Raw genomic sequence first — 18,703 nt, 5'->3', positions numbered from 1 at the left:
GACGTGTCCCCACCCGGCCAGAGATGCCTGGCAGCCGGGCAAAACGCCAGAACCAAGTTCCTTCCACTGCCGAGGGATAAAGCGCCGTTTTCAGGACGGCTTCCGATCCAGTGTCATGTCCTGATTCACTAAATCCCACTCCAGACCCTCTTACTGCTGCAACAGTCCAACAGGAGAAATGGGGGGTTTGTCCCAAAGTGTGCGCCAGAGTCAAATTTCGGGGCCAGGGTTATAGCCATAGAGTTTGGGGGTTCAGACATTTTGTTAGACTTGAGGTCAGAAGACACGTGCCCTGGTCGCACCTTCTGTGTGAACCAGATGATTGTAGACTTGGGCAAACTGAACCCCGTGCTCACGAGAATCCAGCAGCCCTCACCTGGGTGTGTCGCTAGAAGACCCTGGGGCCTGGCTGTGAATGGGGTCGTCCAGCTCCCTCACAGACCCACAGAGACCGAGCCTCCGGGGAGGTCCCCGAGGATGTGGCCTCGGGGCTCAGGGGCTCTGCCTCGGTTCGTGCCGCAGCTTCACCTCTTACGGTGAGACCACCGCCCTCCCTTCAAGGCATATGCTTGCAGAGCACCTGCTGTGAGCTGAGCACTGATCTGGGTGCACGGGTAAGCATCGACCAGACCCCAGAGAGCTTCCAAGGCCCGTCTGCACTCCTTGGGTGTAGAAAGCGGAACCCGAGAAGAATAGAGCAACGGCAGCGCTTCCTTATGACAATGTCATTGAGGCACTGTGCTAGGCAATTTCTAATTCATGCAGCTACAACAGAAACAGGAAATGGTAGGAATTAGTATTATTCCCATTTTGAAATATAAGAGCTTGAGCCTCGGAGAAGGTAAATAACTTGCCCAAGATCCAAGAGCTTGGCCTCCGTCAGGATCCAAACCCAGGTCTGCTTGGCCCTGGGTGAGAGCTGAGCTGCTGAGTTCTCCCTTATTCCCTCTTGCCAAGGGAACTTCACATGCCTGTTGGTTCACTCAGCAATGTCTGGTTTAGTGACTTTCTTCATCTTACATGTTTAGATCTTGTACAACTAGAAAGACACTGAAGAAAACACGTCAAGACCTTTTCCTTCTTAGTTCTCAGGGGCAAGCAAAATGTGCAAATAATCATGTTCTTGAAGGTAATTTGCCAATGACAATCTTTAAAAACTAGAAATCAGAAAAGTAAACCATTTAAAGTATAACCTGGGCAAAGGTGTTCTTACATTTTTCTTTTTATTGTCAGAGAGGAAAAAGAGAAACACGAACTTTTTGTTTTCCTGTCAATCACCTTAGTTTTCCCTGAATATCAAAGCAATATATGCTCTTAAAAAATATAAAGAAACTATAAAATTACGAAAAAAACAACAGAAAAAAAATATTGTCATCACCCAGAACCACCACTAATGTTTGAACATACTTCCTTCCAGCTTTTGTCTATGCATTCAATTATTCACCCACAAATATGATAATTTTCTTAGGTAGATTTTTAGAAGGGGTCCCTATTTAGATCAAAGAAAATAAATATTTTAAAGGATTTAAAATGTTTTCAAAATTCTTATAATTTTAAATCATTTCAATTGAGTAATAAAACCCTATAGTTGAATAAAACAGCTGTGTCTCAAGTAACATGATAATCCCTTTCTTCTTCAAGCTCCTTCTCCTGATGAGACCACTGTTAGTAACTGGTTCTCTCCTCTCCTGCCTTTTCCTTCACTCATACAAACACACAGGCCTATATGCAGCTTTACAAACAATTCTTTCCCCAAACTGGGATCACAGCTCTGCATATATTTCTAAAATTTGGTATTTTCAATTAAAATACATAAAGGAAAATTCTTTCAATGTGTGTGCACATATTATTAAAATAGCTTTTAGCATCCAGTGGTATAGATGAGTCATAATATTTTCAGCTATGCTCCTATAGACCATTGAGAGTTTTTTTCCCATTAAACAATGCTGCAGTAGATACCAGCTTACCTACATCTTTATGGACTGACAGTTTTATCATTGCAGAATAAGTTTTAAGAAGTGGAATTGTTAGTCAAAAGATATGTATTGTAAAATTTTAAATGAATACTCCTAGATCTCTTTCCCGATAGGTTTTATTAATTTAACTTCTGACTAACAGCATATAAGACTTCTCCGTGTGCCCACCTCTTTGCTGGAGTTTGATCGTAAGTATTTAAAACAATTTTTGCCAATCTGATAGGTAGAGTATATCTCATTTTAATCAGTGGTTCCTAACACAGTTAAGCAGGTTTTCATGTGTTTAACTATTGAAGAGCTGACTTTTCAAACCTGTTTTTCTAGGCTGGCAAGGAAATGGATACATCTGTGAAGATATCAATGAATGTGAGATAAGCAATGGCGGTTGTTCTACGGTTCCACCTGTTGAGTGTATTAACACACCTGGATCTCACCACTGTCATCCATGTCCACCAGGTGCCACACCAAATTTCCTGATACCCTTACAGGCAAAACATGCATTTGAAAACAGTCTCTTGTGTTCCATTGTAAATATGACTTACGTGTAAGGAGACAAACTGAATAGTGCAAAGAGTTTTACTTAACTTATGGTCCAGGGCACATTCGTTCAGCTATGTTATAAGAAAGAAATAAAATATATTTTGAATATCAATGGAAAACAATAAGCCTTTACAAACTGTGAAATAGCCTCTTGAGATAATGCAGAACTTGACAGATTTTCTCTATGTATCACAGACCGATTGTTCCCGGAGAAAAAAAATTATTAATGTAATGAACTCATGAGAGGTTTTCCATATAAAGTTTACTAAATAACAGACATAATAGTAGGCATATCATATATGTGAGTTTCCCTTCTCTTCTGGAAAGAAGTCATGACTCCTATTCTCTAATCTAAACTGAGTTACTATCCAAGAAGTTCAGGGAATTCTAAGGGGTAAACTGAAACCCAGTATGTTTTATTAACATGAAATAACAGTACTTTGGACTTATAGAATAATTCAGCTCCAAGATCTTCAAAGTCAGGGTAATTAAAAAATGTCAACTTCCTTCATGTCAGCACTTTCGAAGTCTCCCAGTAGTTTCATTTGTCTTTTTAGTTTTATTTGTGTCATTAGAAACAACCCTGAATGTTGTTTCTGAAATCAGATTCCTAATTCTTGTTGTCCATTTTCTTTTTTTAATATTTATTTATTATTTTATTTATTTATTTGGTTACACTGGGTCTTAGTTGTGGCTCATGGGCTCCTTAGTTGTGGCTTCAGGCCTCCTTAGTTGCAGCATGTGGGCTCCTTAGTTGCGGCTCGCCAGCTCCTTAGTGTGGCATGCGGGCTCCTTAGTCATGGCATGCGAACTCTTAGTTGCGACATGTATGCGGCATCTAGTTCCCTGACCAGGGATTGAACCCAGGCCCCTTGTATTGGTGGTGTGGAGTCTTATCCATTGTGCCGTCAGGGAAGTCCCTGTCCACTTTCTTAACTATGGAACTTGATTTATGACACATTACATTTACATTTTCTGTTTTGATGGTGGAAGATCTGTGGTTGGTCTGGTTCCTGTGATATTTGATTCTCAGATTGGGATTCTTCTTCTTGCATATCCCTGACGTTGCTTTTCATGCCTCTGCTCTTGTTGTGATCAGGGTACCAGGGCGATGGAAGAGTCTGCACCCTCATAGACCTCTGCTCAGTCAATAACGGAGGCTGCCACCCACTCGCGTCATGCTCCTTGGTTCTGGGTAATGACTCATCTCTCCCTCTGGTTTGGGGTATTTTAATATGACCTTCTAAAGCAAATCAACATTTTAGAATCAAAATCCTCTATTTTCAAAATTCTTACTTTGGTCTTCAAACCAAAAATTAATCCATGTTCTAAAACTATACATTTGGATTTTAAAAAATGCAATAGGCTATGCTCTTTTATTATCTGCTCTAATTTTTGCAATTATATCCCAAGATAATTAAGCCAGCTGATAGATGCATGACTGTATTCCAGCAGGAAGGAGAAAAGGAGGAAGGAGGACCTGTCAGCTCTCGTTAAGGACTCCCCTTTCTGGGCCTTTGGCTCCACTGAACCTGGCTGCAAGGGAAGCTGGGAAATGGAATCTTTATTTCACGTGCCCACGCCCCCAGTTAAAATAAGGAGTTCACTACTATGGAGGGGCAAATGGATCTAGGGTGAAACCCAACAGGGTCTGCTGTGCTGCATAAAAGAAGCTTCACCTCCTACAATTTAAAAAATACATATATATTACTATATTTTCTCCCAGAAAATATATCAATTTACATGCTCATTAACAGTGTATGAAAATATACATTTACCCCACCCTGGACAATAATGGTACTATTGCTATTTTTCGTTTTGGTCAATTTTATAGGCAAAAATTGCCTTCTCATTATTTTAATTTTGATTAAATCAAAAAACTTTCTGATGACTAATAATTCATAACGAATACTTTTTAGATATTTACTGGCCATTAAAAAATTTTTTTTCATGTCCTCTGTTCATCTGCTTTCTTATTGGTTTGTAAAATTTCATTGGGTACTATGATGATATTATCTCCTTATCCATCTTATGTTTTACAGGTACTTTTCCTGGATGTTGTTTTTATTTTAATTTTTTGATTGTATTTTCTATTTAGAAGTTTAAAATTTTTATGTAGTCAAAAAGGTAAATGTTTTCTTTTAGGGTTTTTCCTCCGAGAATTTGGTCTTCCCTACCAAACTCCTTAAAAATAGTCAAGTACATGTACTCTCATTTATTTTTAATATTAAAATCTTTGATCTTTTTAAGATTTGTTTTTATCGATAGCATCAAACAGAGGTCTAATTTGATGTTTTTGTCCAAATAGGTGGCCCCAATTCCATTTATTGAATAACGTATCATATCTCTCATTATTTCAAAATACCACTTTTATTTTTGCTAACTTGTCATATCACATATATGAAAGAATATACGTGTGTGTATATATGCATGTATATGTGTGTATAACTCTTTAAGTGTTTATTAAGTGATTAACAGCCCACTGAAGTGCTTAGGAGCATGAATTCTAGAAGAAGACTGGATTGTACTTTTCCCTTAGCTCCACCGTGTTCTAGCTGTGCGTCCCCGACGAAAGGCGCTTAATCTCTCTGTGCTGTGTCTTCATCTGTAGATGGAATAATAGTACCTATTTATAGGGCTCTTGAGAGGATTAAGTTAGTCAGTATGTGTACAGTGCTTGCAACAGATACTGTCCTCAGAGGAACGCTCTTTTCTGCTGTCAACCCCTCCATGATAAGAAACTCCCCTTTTCCTTGGCGTGCCTCCCATTTGTACACCACTCAGGACCATGACATACAGGCTGACAGCACCAGTGTCAACCTGCAAATATATATAGTGAAAATGTGTCGTGTCTTTCTTATTCTTAAGATAAAAACTAGAAAAAAAAAGATTCTAATATTTTCTCTTCACACCTCATCTTGTCTGCCCCCGGGGAGGTGTAGACTTTGATGGCTCCTTGTTTAGACGACAGAGCCTGAGCTTTGTTACTGGGTCAGAATGGAGGGGACCTGTATTTACGCGTCCATTTGTATTTCTAAACAGGTTCCCTACCTGTCTGCACCTGTCTCCCGGGATATACTGGAAGCGGTTATGGGCCAAATGGATGTGTGCAGCTCAGCAACATTTGCCGGAGTCACCCCTGTTTAAATGGACAGTGCCAAGTGAGTCCTTTGCTCTTCCTGGGGAAACTGAGTACTGGAGAATAATTTTAGTTTCACTTCTGAGAAATATGTTTTCTATGATTTATAGATGTTAAGGTAATGATTCAAACTTAAGATAAAGAACTGTCAATAACTTTCAGATAAAAGGTAGGTAATAACTTTAGTTCCCAGGAAAAACCAATGAGTTCATTTTTTCTCTCAGTGATTTACAAAGCGGTAAAACAAAGCCTGCAGTCTGACCCAAATACATCTGATTTCTTATACTTTGCAATTACCGTTTAAATGAATCAGTACAAGTTAGGCTACTGGAAGACGCTTATGGTTCGACACCTTCTACACAGAATACACAGCACTGCTGTTCTTTATTGTTTGGGTTGGTTCAAGTTTATCGTCTATCCCTTTGTTCTGTGACATTATGTTTCTTCTTCCCTTAGGAAACAGTCTCTGGTTATCTTTGTAATTGTGAATCGGGTTGGGCAGGCGTCAACTGCACAGAAAACATCAATGAGTGTCTGAGCACCCCCTGTCTGAATGGGGGAACCTGTGTTGATGGCATTAATGCTTTCAGTTGTGAATGCACACGTTTCTGGACTGGATTTCTCTGTCAGATTCCCCAGCAAGGTACGCTCAGCATTTCTTGTACGACAGATGCTCACAGGTTAGAAGGATCATCCTTGAGTGAGTCCTGCTGCAGAATTTGAACCTGTTTTCTTGTTCACTTGCTCAAAGGCTTAGAACTAAGTCTTCCCTTGCAGAAATGGTATGAAATTCACAAGGTAAATATATATTTCAATTTAAGCCATAAAAACTTTTTCATCAAAGGAAAAATTAAATCCATATTTGCCACTTTCATTATGTCCATTTTGAAAAAAAATATGCTAAAGGTATCGTAGTTTTCTAAGAGAGAGTTTTCTCTATAGCAGCCGTTTCATTTCCCGGGAATATTACACGTAATCATGTCACTCTCCTGCTCTCAAATATACAGTGGCTCCCTTTTGTCTGTTAAATAAAGTTTGGGACTGTTTTTCAATCATCCTCTATAACCAGGCCTCGCCCTATCCATCTAACCTTATTTTTCACTAGTTCCCTAAAAATACTCCTTTCAAGCCAGACAGATTTCCTTCTCTCCTGACCCCATATGCCACCGCATTTCGGCTGTGTTCCCTTATCTGGGAAATTTCTCTCCCCAAACCTCTGCAAATTCCTTCTTGGCTTCCCATCCAAGTGTATCTGTCCCCCAGGAGTACTTCTTATTCAGCCTCCTCCGTAAACCTCTTCTGACCGCTCCACCCCTCCCTCGTTCCTCCTGATTCTGAATCGGCACATTTATTGAGACTGCTGTGTGTTTACTACGCTAGTAGACCCCGTGGAGACATAAGGAAGCAGAAAATAAAAGAGTCTCCACCTATTATCAGCTTACCTTCCAGTTGAGGAGACGAGGCGATACACAACGGCAGAGGAGAGACGGGAACTAAAGATAAGAATTCAAGTGTGTCAGGTGTCACAGAGACAGAGGGAATGGGTGCCGGAGGAAACCCCAAGAGGCAGGGAAATTCAGGCAGAGATGAGGAGACATCAGCTGGGCTTTGAACACCAGGCGGGATTTGGGTGGATGTTGAAGGGAGACGGGGGAGAAGAAAGAATGGCAGGGCTTTTGTCTCCAACGAGAATTACTGAGAGTTCTCTGAAAGCTTCGGCAGCAGGGCGAGCCTTTCCAGAGTGTCTGAAAGGCAGATTTCATCTTCTTTTCCTTTGCAGTTTGCGGAGGGTCCCTCTCAGGGATAAATGGAAGCTTCAGCTACAGGAGCCCTGCTCTTGGTTATGTTCATGACGTTACCTGCTTCTGGGTTATCCGAACTGAAGAGGGAAAGGTAAATACAGTATCTCCCATCCCAGTGTACACTTCATTGATATGTACGAACATGCAGTATGTGTATATATTACATAAAATACACGTAATGATAATTCAACGATATGATAGTTGAATGATCTGTACTATATATGTACTAATTGTCTGTAACTATCATCACACCTTATATTGAGGACTTTCTAAGTATCAGGCATCGGGCTGAGTGTTTTGCACGCCTCTCTCAAAACTTTATACTAATTCTTTGAATTAAAGTACTAGTATCCTCATTTTATAGATGAAATAATGGAAACTATGAGAAGATAAGTAATTTTTAAAAAATATTCTTTAGCTGGTAATGGGACTAGTTGGATTTCAAAGCCAAGTTTGTCTTTCAAAGTCCATGCTTTGCCCACTACGGATGCTACGTGGGTTGGCTGACAGCAAGCCAGTAATTTGTACAGTCATGTTGCTACCGAGACGGCAGCGATCACTCAGTGTTACGTTGATTATTATTCAGGTGGTCTCCTTATCCAGGTCTTCTCTGTGGCATTGCTTGTGCTGATGTGCTATGCTAATTGCCTCACATACATTTAATCATTGCAGTGTAACTCTCATAACCCTGAAAGATAAGAATTCTTATCCTCATTTTACCCTTGAGCAGCTGAGAAATCTGTCAGCTGGTGGGCGCGTGGTCTGTAAGTGGCCTTCAGGGACTTGAACCCAGGCCATTCGACTCCAGTGATGGAACTGCTGTGCAAACACTCTTCAGATTAAGATCTGAGCCCAAGGATTTTAGTGCTTTTATGCGCAACATTAATTACTCAGACTTTTCCAAATATTTATTTCTCAACCAACACATGGGCTCATTAAAATAAAGTTGTGTGTCGGAACAGCTAAGGCTTTCCCTTGAAATCCTGTTAATTTTTCCCAGCAAGCTAATGTTACAGAGGTCATTGTACAAGGTCCGAAATATTTTTTCCCTTGAGGAGCAAGGATTCTTTGGGGCCTGGTGACCCCACAATAGAATAAAATCCAAAATCAGTCTCCCAGTGGGTATGTTACGTGAATTTCCTTCCTTCCATTTAGTTTTCATGAATTCTGTTTCCTGACATTGAAAACATCTTTCGTTCAAGAAAAAATCATTTTGTGAAAAAATTTTAATGCATTTATTGTGAATCTGTAAAACACTTCATGCTGTTTTTCCTGATTATTGTGATTTTTATATCTTCTTATCCCCATCACAGTTTATATAATATTGAAATAAGGGTGGTTCAGTTCATAAACATTTATTTGATTTTCACTGAAATTGCTTCAGGGACAAAAATGATGTAATGTTGAGTAACAAATCTTAAGAATACCCTAGCACAGAATTTCAAAAATATCCCGATACTCTTTTTCATGAGCTGAATGCTGTTGTGGTTTTAGATCATAAAGTAGATTCAACAGTCTCCTTTTGGTAGTTTGGCTGTTTTAAATGAGGTTGTCAGCACAAAATCTTTTATGTTTCATTAATTACATTACTATGTTTAAGTCTGCACATTCTACTATTTTAACCTGAAGACACATTTATATGTTTATCCTCACCTACTTGCGTACTCAGAACTTTTCATGGTACCTTTCCCATGATGTCTGCTCTTGGTGTTACTCATCTCTCAATGACATCCAACCACCAAAGACTAGCACACTTTACACTTGCCTACACCATGTCTGCTGTCTACACCCGAGGCCGTCCATCCAGGCTGGGCATCGGTTGAGAGGTTCAGAGACCCCTGAGGGATCAGCATCTCTGGGGGTCACTGATGAACTGTGGGTATGCTACACGCTACAGGTTATTAGTCAGTTAAATTTAATTCAAGGTAGATGTTTAAATGTTATATTTTACTGATTTGGAAGCACTGTTAGCTATACATTTGGAGTGCCTTTGTTTAATGAAGTTGACAGTTTACTGAAATCTATTTCATTAACCCATTGAATAACAACTCAATGGGTATAAAGTTTCAGTTACAGTAAGTGAGTAAGTTCTAGAGATCTGCTGTGCACCGTAGTGCCTCGAGGCAACAATACAGCCTTGTGTGCTTCAAGATGTAAGAGGATAGATCTCATGTTGTGTTCTTACCCCCGAGAGAGAGAGAGAGAGAGAGGAAACTGGAAGGTGTTGGCTACGTCTATCACATTGACTGTGGTGATGGTGTCACAGGTGTTTACATATGTACAGACTTCTCAAACTGTACACATTAAATATGTGCCGTTCTTTCTATATCAGTTATACCTCAATAAAGCTGTTAAAAATCTATTTCATTAATATTTTTGATATTAGCTGAAGTTAGGTCTAAGTAATTTTTTTTTTTTTTTGCGGTACGCGGGCCTCTCACAGTTGTGGCCTCTCCTGCCGCGAGCACAGGCTCCGGACATGCTCCGCGACCTGTGGGATCCTCCCAGGACCGGGGCACGAACCCGTATCCCCTGCATCGGCAGGCGGACTCTCAACCACTGCGCCACCAGGGAAGCCCTAAGCAATATTTAACACAAGTCATTTAATATATAGAATTGTCATATGTATTTGTGAATACTTAGGAAATTATTGATCCGTCTCTTGAAAGGGACTCCATATAGATGCTTCCAACTAGTAGGAAAAATACTTTAGAATTAACATAGAAATGAAAAATAGTCTCTTGTGACCTTTATATTTTTAGGTGCTGCGGATCACTTTCGCTTTTTTCCAATTAGAAGCAGTGAACAATTGTCCACACGAGTTTCTTCAGATTCACGACGGGGATTCCTCTGTGGCATTTCAGCTTGGAAGGTTCTGTGGCTCCATCCCCCATCACGAACTCCTCAGTAGTGACAACACCCTCTATTTTCATTTCTATTCTGAACATTTAAGAAACGAGAGAGGCTTTACAGTACGATGGGAAACACAGCCACCAGGTAAGTGTAAACATGGAGAGAAATAAAGCAAATTCTTGAGGTTATTAAATTTTCTTGATCAGTATTAGATTTTTGGATACATTAGCTGTTTTGAGAGCTAATGATATATGATTTTTATAATTATTTTAAAATCCAGTAAATCTAAACTGAACTGGACTTTCATTTTGTGTTCAGAGATAATACAGTTTAGATGAATCGAAAGAGTTTTAAAAACATGCGTCTTTAAGCATCCCCTGTGAGACTAGTGAACAGCACCTTTATAGCCCCTGCTAGTAGGTACTGTGGGGCGTTGGGGACCTTGTCTCCTCCTTCACTTAGTATTTTTTATCTTAATGTCACGTGATGATTTGTTCCTTCTGTTGTTATTTGGGCTTGGGTGATCTTTTTTAAACTTTTCTACTATGACTTTTTAAAGCATATAAAAAAGTAGAGAGAACCACACACTGAACCTCCGGTTCACCCATCAATAAATCCGTGGATCTCTTTCTGGAATTTCTCATCTTTTCTGTTGGCTTATTTATCTATCCTGTGCCACGTTGGCTTCATACCGATGCTTGAAATCTGGTAGTGTAAAACCTCTAACTTTGTTCTTTTAAAATAAGCTAGATCCTTTACATTTCCATATACATTTTAGAATCAACCTGTTAACTTCCCCCAACAATCTACTGGGATTTTGTTGGCATTGTATTGAATCTATAATCAATTTGGGAAGAAATGACCTCTTAAAAATGTTGACCCTGACAATCCATAAGCATAGACTGTCTGTATTTACTTAGTTCTCTTCTAATTTAGCGATGGTTTATAGATTTCAGTGCTTAAGCATTCCACTGCTTTTCTTAATATTTTCTCTAGCTATTTGATGTTTTATGCTATGTTCAATGATATTATTTTCCTAAAATTTTATTTTTCATTTTTTGTTAATATACAGAAGTACTCTATGTATAAATATTTTAAAATATTTTGTTTTGAATCCAGCAATATTGCTAAATTCATTCATCAATTCTAATCATTCTCTTTGGTAGAGTCTTTTGGAATTCTCTATATACACAGTCATGTTTCCTGCGAATATGTTATCTGTTTTCCAACTTCCTTGCCAATCTTTGTTAACTGTTATTCCTCTTCCTTGACTTATTTATTTTCTTGGCTAGGACATCTAATATAATGCTGAATAAAAGTGATGGAGTGGGTATCATTGTCTTGTTCCCAACCTCATGGGGAAATGTTCAATATTTCACCTTTAAATATAATGTTTTAGCCGGAAGTTTTGGTAAAGAACTTTTATGACATTAAGGAAGTTCACTCTGAATTGTTATTGCTGGGTAACAAATTACCCACAAATTTAGTGTTGTAGAGCATTCATCATCTTCTTATGTTTCTGATCTCGTGGACCAGGAATTTGGAAGGGTCCCAGCACGACAATTATCGCTTGATCTCTTAAGCAGTTACAGTGAGATATTGGCTGGGGCTGTAGTCGTCTAAAGGCTCAATGAGGCTGGAAATCCAAGATGACTCACTCATAGGGCTAACAACTGAGGCTGGCCTCTGGATGAGAAGTCAGCCAGGCTGTTGACTTGAGTGCCTACATGTAGCCCCTCTCCTATGGTGGTCTTAGAGTAGTGGAGCTTCTTTCATGGCAATTGGCTTCTCTCAGAGCAAACATTACAACAGAACCATGCAGGGGCTGCATAGCTTTCATTGACCTATCCTTAGCGGTCATATTGTGTTATTTCTGCCATATTTTTAATTGGTTGAAGCAGTCACGGGAATTACCTGGCGGTCCAGTGGCTAAGAGTCCACGCTTTCACTGCTGAGGGCGTTGTTTCGATCCCTGGTCGGGGAACTAAGATCCCGCAAGCTGTGCAGTGCGGCCAAAAAACAAAAAGAAAAATATTTTGTTGAAGCAGTCATCAGCCAACCCAGATTCAAGAGGAAGAGACGTAGATCCCATCTCTCAATGGGAAAAGTGCCAAAGAATTTATGAACATTTTTAAACCATCACACCTTTTATTCCTAGCTTGCCAAGAATTTTTATTATGAATGGATGTTGAAACGTTAAATACTTTTTCTAAGTCTTTTGCAGATGATCATGTGATTTGCTTCTCTGCTTCTGTCGTTTCTTCCTCCCTCCTCTCCTGGAACTCAAATTACACACAAAGGTTTTGGCTTTGTCTCCTAGTTTCTGTCAGTATGCAGTCTTCCCCTGTGTGTGCACAGCTTAGCATTCAGCTAAGGGACCAGAGGACACTCGTGTACATTGTTTTGGGTGCTACTTTCATGCAGCTGCTTTCTCTATAATACCCTGCTCCAAAATTCCAGCCACTTTAGTAGCCCCGAATTCTGAGTTCCGTTTCTTTCACCCAGCAAGAGTATTGCTGCTGTTTGGGCCCCGCTGCCCTGCACTGCAATTTGAGAAATGCACACAGAGAGAGTTTGATCATATTTAGTTTAGTTTAGTTTTGTTTTGTTTTTGCAAAAATAATTACATCAGGAGGTACTTTTCATTTTGCGGTGAACTCTTTGTTTATAGCTCTTCTTTTTAGAAGCTCTTCCTATTTTAGAGATATTAACTCTTTGTATTATATACTACATTTTTCCCAGTTTGCCATTAACACTTTACTTTGCTTATGGTATTTTCATTTTTTTACCCATATGATAATTTTTTTAAGTACTAAGTTTAAAAACCCTTTTCTTCCTCTGAGCAGCTGAGATGTTTTCTCATTAGGAATAGTGAGAATCATGTAACTAAATTTGTTTTACTTTTCTCCTTGGTAGCAAAACTTGTTTTGAATAACCTGCATAGCTATGTAAATATTATAACTGCACATCTAAAATGTCACTTCATTTTATTTTTTTTCTAATGTATATTTACTGCAGTCTAGTATGTCTAGATTTCTGTTTTTCCTATTTTACAGTAGCATACAGTAGCCGCCCTGGATGATATGCAGCTTTAGGGGGTTGGCGGGTGGTGGTGCAGTGGGTGTCAGAAGGCCTGGCCCCATCCTCCCCTCGCCCCATTCCCGGGAAAGTGGCTCAACCACCCATAGACATTTGAATTTCTCCATTTATAAAATGAATGGTATAACTAGATCACAGTGTTAAGAAACCTTCTCAAATGAACCTTATGTCACACTTAACTCTTCTAATGTATACAATTATGTGGTTTGTTGAAAGGCATAGGGGCTGAAAGAAGTTCCAGAACTTTTTAAGAGTTAATATACAACGGGGTAGGGGAGAGATAAATTGGGAGTTTGGGATTAACAGGTACACACCACTGTATATAAGACCGATAAACAACAAGGATTTACTGTAGAGCACAGGGAACTATACGCAGTATCTTGTAATAATTTACAATGGAAAAGAATCTGAAAGAGAATATGTATTCATATATTCTGAATCACTTTGCTGTATACCTGAAACTAACACAACATTGTAAATCAGCTCTTCTTCAATATAAAAACGAGAGTTAATGTACAGAAATGAATCTCCTTCAAAGCGAAAAAATAAATCTGTCACCCATTATTCATCTTTCAGACAGTTCAGCACTGCATTTTAAATCATGTCACCATGAGATGGTTAATCAGCACGGAGCCCGACGCATGGGTGATGGATTTATGTCTCAGTCGGGACTCCTGGATTTATAACTGTATCAAACTGCAAAGTAGAAAGTCTCGCTTAACTTATGAGAGTGTCCAAAACTGCACGTAGTTATTTAAACGAAGCTTTTCTTCTTACAGTAAAGGCTATGATAATTCTATGTGAATTATAACTTGTATGCAAATGTGAAGTTATTTTTTCCTCTTATTTCAGAGTGTGGAGGTATGCTGACTGGAACTTATGGTTCCCTTAAGTCTCCGGGATATCCTGGAAAGTATCCCCCAGGAAGAGATTGTGTCTGGAAAGTGATAACTAGCCCTGGTCTCCTGATAACATTTACCTTTGGGACCTTGAGCCTGGAGCACCATGATGATTGCGGCAAAGATTATCTTGAGGTAAACAATTGTATTTAGATAGAATTTATCATGATGTGATTAGAACTCAGGGAGCTACGATTGGCGCTGCCCTTGGATGACCACAGTTTATTAGCAAGAGTTAGATCTATTCTCCAAGAGGCAGCCTATGCCAACTCCCTATTCCCTCGGCAGTGAAAGCGCAGAGTTCTAACCACTGGACTGCCGGGAAATTCCCGCTAACTCCTTATTCTTAACCGTCCAGCTTGTTGCTTCTTCTGGGTTCCATTTAAATCTGGGAAGCAGACTGCCCTGCCTTCCCCTGTCATTTCCTGGAAACCCAGTCTCCTACCATGGGAAGAGCAGGATTTATGAACTCAACACCCAGGAATGGCTGTCTTCTCCAAAGCAGACTCAGACCTCCCGTTGTCTGTCGTAAACGGACAAGGTGTTTCACAAGTTGTCTGTAGTGTTCCACGAAGAAAAGCGACTTAATAGCAATTGTGTTGAGACGGATTGCTAAAGGGTGTGCCTCCCGGGCTGTATTGATAATCGTCACTGGGAAGAGAGGAGTCACCCTCTGCCCCCCCCCCCAGTTTATCGTTAGTAAAAGATTAAAATGTGGAAGAGGAAAAAAGACTGTTATATTCAAATGCCATAAGCATGTAGGTCTATCAAAAATGCTGCTCTCCCATTTGCAGACTGAAAATATCATTGAGAAGATGGAGTTCGTATGTTGTTCTTGTCTTGTTTATCATCATAAATCTCAGTACCCCTTGCAGTAGTGATAAAAGACAATACGCACACCCAGGTCTGTTAGAGAAAAATGGAGTGCTATGGGATTATTCACAAAGGATGGAAGGGTATGGCTGTCAAACAGAAATCTCCACAAGTTAAAGTCATTAGTAATTTAACAGGTGTAATGGATTTGAAACCTTTGGGAATGGAAAATCTTCCTCTCTCGGGAAAATATCAGGAAGATAATCCTTTAAATGTTCACATTGAAGTGAATTTTCTTGAAATTAATTTCAGTATATTCTATCAAATTAAAATTAGAGGCATATTTTTTCATTCCTACATATTAATTCCTGGATATGTATAATGGAAAGAACCAATCATTCCAATAATATTGAAATGCCTCTCATCTCTCAAGAATAGCTCAAGGAGCTAGTTTAACTACAGGAATAAAGTCACGCTGCCCTATAACTCTGCTTCCAATAGAACCATTAATTTGAGTGGACAGAATTGGCCATATTAAAATATTATTAGTTCATTGGTACCTTGGTGTTCTATGCAGTACAGAATTTGCAGTTACAATAGACTCATAGAGTGGTTGGCACAATTATTTAAGAGATTAAAACCCAACAATTAACAAGGTTTTCTAAGGTCACATCGTCATTATTGCAGTACTTAATTACTATGAAAGTTGCGCTTTTTAAATTCATAAAGCTGTTTTCTTGTTGTATCTGATCTGACTTGACTTCCTGTTCCACTTCTGAGCATCCTGCGTATTTAGACCAAGCTGTGCACAGCGATGTTGCTGTCATTCCTTCTTCTGTTTTCTTTGCCTGTATTCATTTCTTCTTCTAGATCATTCGGAATGTATCATCCCAAAACAAACATCTGGGGCAGGGCAGGGGGAACCTAGGAAAGGAAACAGCGAGAAAAATTCAAAGTGTACATCCAGCCTCAGAGTTACAATTCAGAGAGGACCGAAGGCATCAGGGATGGGTGGGAGGAGATTTCCCTTTCCTGAACCCCAAGCATGCGATAGATACATAGGTGACAGGAGGTCGTCACTTGTACAGATGGGTTTTCTGACGTTACTGTACAAAACGACTGGGTTTGTTAAAATCTGACCACTTTGAACTTGATGATCCCTTCTCTTGTTTTAGATTCGAGATGGTCCTTTGCCTCAGGACCCGGTTCTTGGGAAATACTGCACCACTCTGTCTGTCCCACCACTCCAGACTACAGGTCCCTTTGCCAGGATTCATTTCCATTCCGACAGCCAGATTAATGACCAAGGGTTTCATATCACCTACTTAACATCACCTTGTAAGTAACTTGGTAACTGGGAGCTTAATATGAATATGAAGGACAGTGCTATGCGTATAGCTGCCTTGTATTTTAATGTGAGGCTGCAGACGACTTACACTGATAATGTGTATTTATAAATACGTCTCTCATTGTTCCAAACTTTTTTCTTTTTCTTCCCAGAGTTCTATTATTAATGCTATAATCTCCCTTGGTCCCTAAATTCTGGGGTCCGCATTATGGTAGATATGTGTGAGGTCCCTAAACTTAAATAATTCAGACATCAGTTCCCTAGGGGTTATTCAGTGTTTTGTTGCGAGAGATAGGAGAGAAACGCAATCTATCTTGAGATGTGTCAGATTTTATAACTATCATGCCTTTAACTTGCATTGATACCTTAAAATAAACCAACAAACGAACAAAAAACAATGAAATGCTCTGTGAGTTTTATTTTAGGGCTGTAGCGGGTTTTGTTCTCAACATGCATCACTGTGTGCCCTGATGAGAATTCACAGGAAAAACACTTTATAAGCCTCAATATCAGGAAAAATAACAATAACATCTTTCCACTAGTCTTCTTTCTCCATTTATTTTGGCTTCAGGGTGAATCTGCAGCCGACCTTCTGTAATTTGTGTAGTCATACCTGTTTTCTCTGCATATCAAATTTCCCCTGAGTGCACCTTGCTATTCTGTATTCATTATTCCTTTAATCTGATTCATTTTTCTAGTCATATATTTTATTTTGTTACATGTATTTTATAAACTGCCTCAGATCTCTCTGGAATGATGGAGAGCATAAATGCATTTAAAAAGCAATTTGTTGAAAAGGATGTCAGATTGGTAGTTAGATCACACATTTCTACAGCTATTACTTTAGGCACTACGTGGACGTCCCACAAATACGTATCAAGCTGAAAACGCTTGTAACGAGGCATAAGCCTTTCGTAGAGGGTGAATAGAGTGGGTGTGTGACGGTGTGTGTGTGTATAATTTTTAAAAATTGTATCTCATGCCTGGGAGCTGGAGGAACGGCCATCCACGTGACCTTTCCCTTCTCTTCTGTGCTCTCTTCAGTGGGTCTGCAGTGTGGAGGGAACTACACAGACCCAGAGGGTCTTCTCTCTGCTGACTTGTCTGGACCTTTCACACACAACAGACAGTGCATCTATACCATAAGGCAGCCGCTGGGAGAGCAAGTCCAAGTCAACTTCACCCACGTGGAGCTGGAAGGCCAGAGCGGCTGTTCTCAGAGTTACATTGAGGTAACTTTTGCTACTTAGTGGCCCTCAGATGATGTTTATCAACATTTTTCATATTCTGTAGAGCAGAGGCCTTCAAATGATTGCTAGGTCTGCAGCATCCAGATCACCTGGATGCTCTGGATGTAGGCAGTGTAATTCTGTATCCTCTCCCAGACCTACTGAGTCAGACCTCTAGGGCACAGACTCAGCAATCTGTGTTTTAACAGATCCTCCCCTCCTCCTCCCTGCCCCATTGATTCTGATGCAGACTAGAGTCAGAACACCTGTTCTAGAGAATATGAAAGAATTTGCCAAAAATAGATCTACAGATGGTGAAACAGGAGATTGGTAATAGAATAACAAAGGACAAAAATGAAAGCTGAGGCTAGAAGCTCATAATAATGCTAAATTACAAGCTATTAAACTGAGTCCTAATAATAGGCCCTAATAACTAAGGTGAATACAAATGAGTAAGACTAATAGCATTTATTAATAGGATACAGATTTCAGAGATTGTCCAGGACAGTTATATATGTGAGGGAACTCACCCCACAGAAGTAAAAGGATTTGCCCAGGTGAGCTAGCTCATCATTGGCAGAGGGTTAAGTTAAAGCATTGAATAACCCTTGTTTTAGAGTTTAGGGATTTTTTTCCTTCATCAGTTCTGCTTGCTCTCCCACAGAAAACTTTAATTTAAATGTGTGTAATGGTTGTAAAGAAGAATACTGAGACAAAAAGGCAGTTTTTGTCTGCCTCCCCTGGTATTTCATTTGTTTAACTATTGGTCAAGCCACAAATTAAAGTGTTGAGCAAGAGAAACAAAATACTTTTTGTTGGGTGCAGTCATTTTGTATAAACTCAGAGGCATTGACAATTTTGTTTGCTCATGTTAAGTTAGACCAATTCATTTTTCCAGGAAAAACCCATGTAACCTCTTGCCCTCTTCCCTCCTTCACATGTAGAGAGAGGAAACATAGAATTTTAGCATAAGATCTGAACCTAGCTCAATAATGGAGAAGTGCA

General features: G+C 39.5%; 1 protein-coding gene across 1 annotated transcript in view; it reads left to right on the top strand.

Annotated features, from left to right (window-relative positions):
- The window catches only part of CUBN (cubilin), a 269,145-nt gene that overhangs the window by 12,901 nt on the left and 237,541 nt on the right, over positions 1-18,703 (top strand). Inside the window, exons 9-17 of the mRNA XM_059059248.2 lie at positions 2,301-2,432; positions 3,616-3,711; positions 5,559-5,677; positions 6,112-6,298; positions 7,436-7,548; positions 10,220-10,454; positions 14,262-14,443; positions 16,297-16,459; positions 17,514-17,701. Of these exons, the coding sequence (XP_058915231.1) occupies positions 2,301-2,432; positions 3,616-3,711; positions 5,559-5,677; positions 6,112-6,298; positions 7,436-7,548; positions 10,220-10,454; positions 14,262-14,443; positions 16,297-16,459; positions 17,514-17,701 (1,415 nt within the window). The remainder of the gene's footprint in view (positions 1-2,300; positions 2,433-3,615; positions 3,712-5,558; positions 5,678-6,111; positions 6,299-7,435; positions 7,549-10,219; positions 10,455-14,261; positions 14,444-16,296; positions 16,460-17,513; positions 17,702-18,703) is intronic.

The sequence above is a fragment of the Kogia breviceps genome, chromosome 3 (genome assembly GCF_026419965.1).
Source record: "Kogia breviceps isolate mKogBre1 chromosome 3, mKogBre1 haplotype 1, whole genome shotgun sequence".
NCBI lineage: Eukaryota > Metazoa > Chordata > Mammalia > Artiodactyla > Physeteridae > Kogia > Kogia breviceps.
This window is presented reverse-complemented; position numbering and strand designations above follow the sequence as displayed.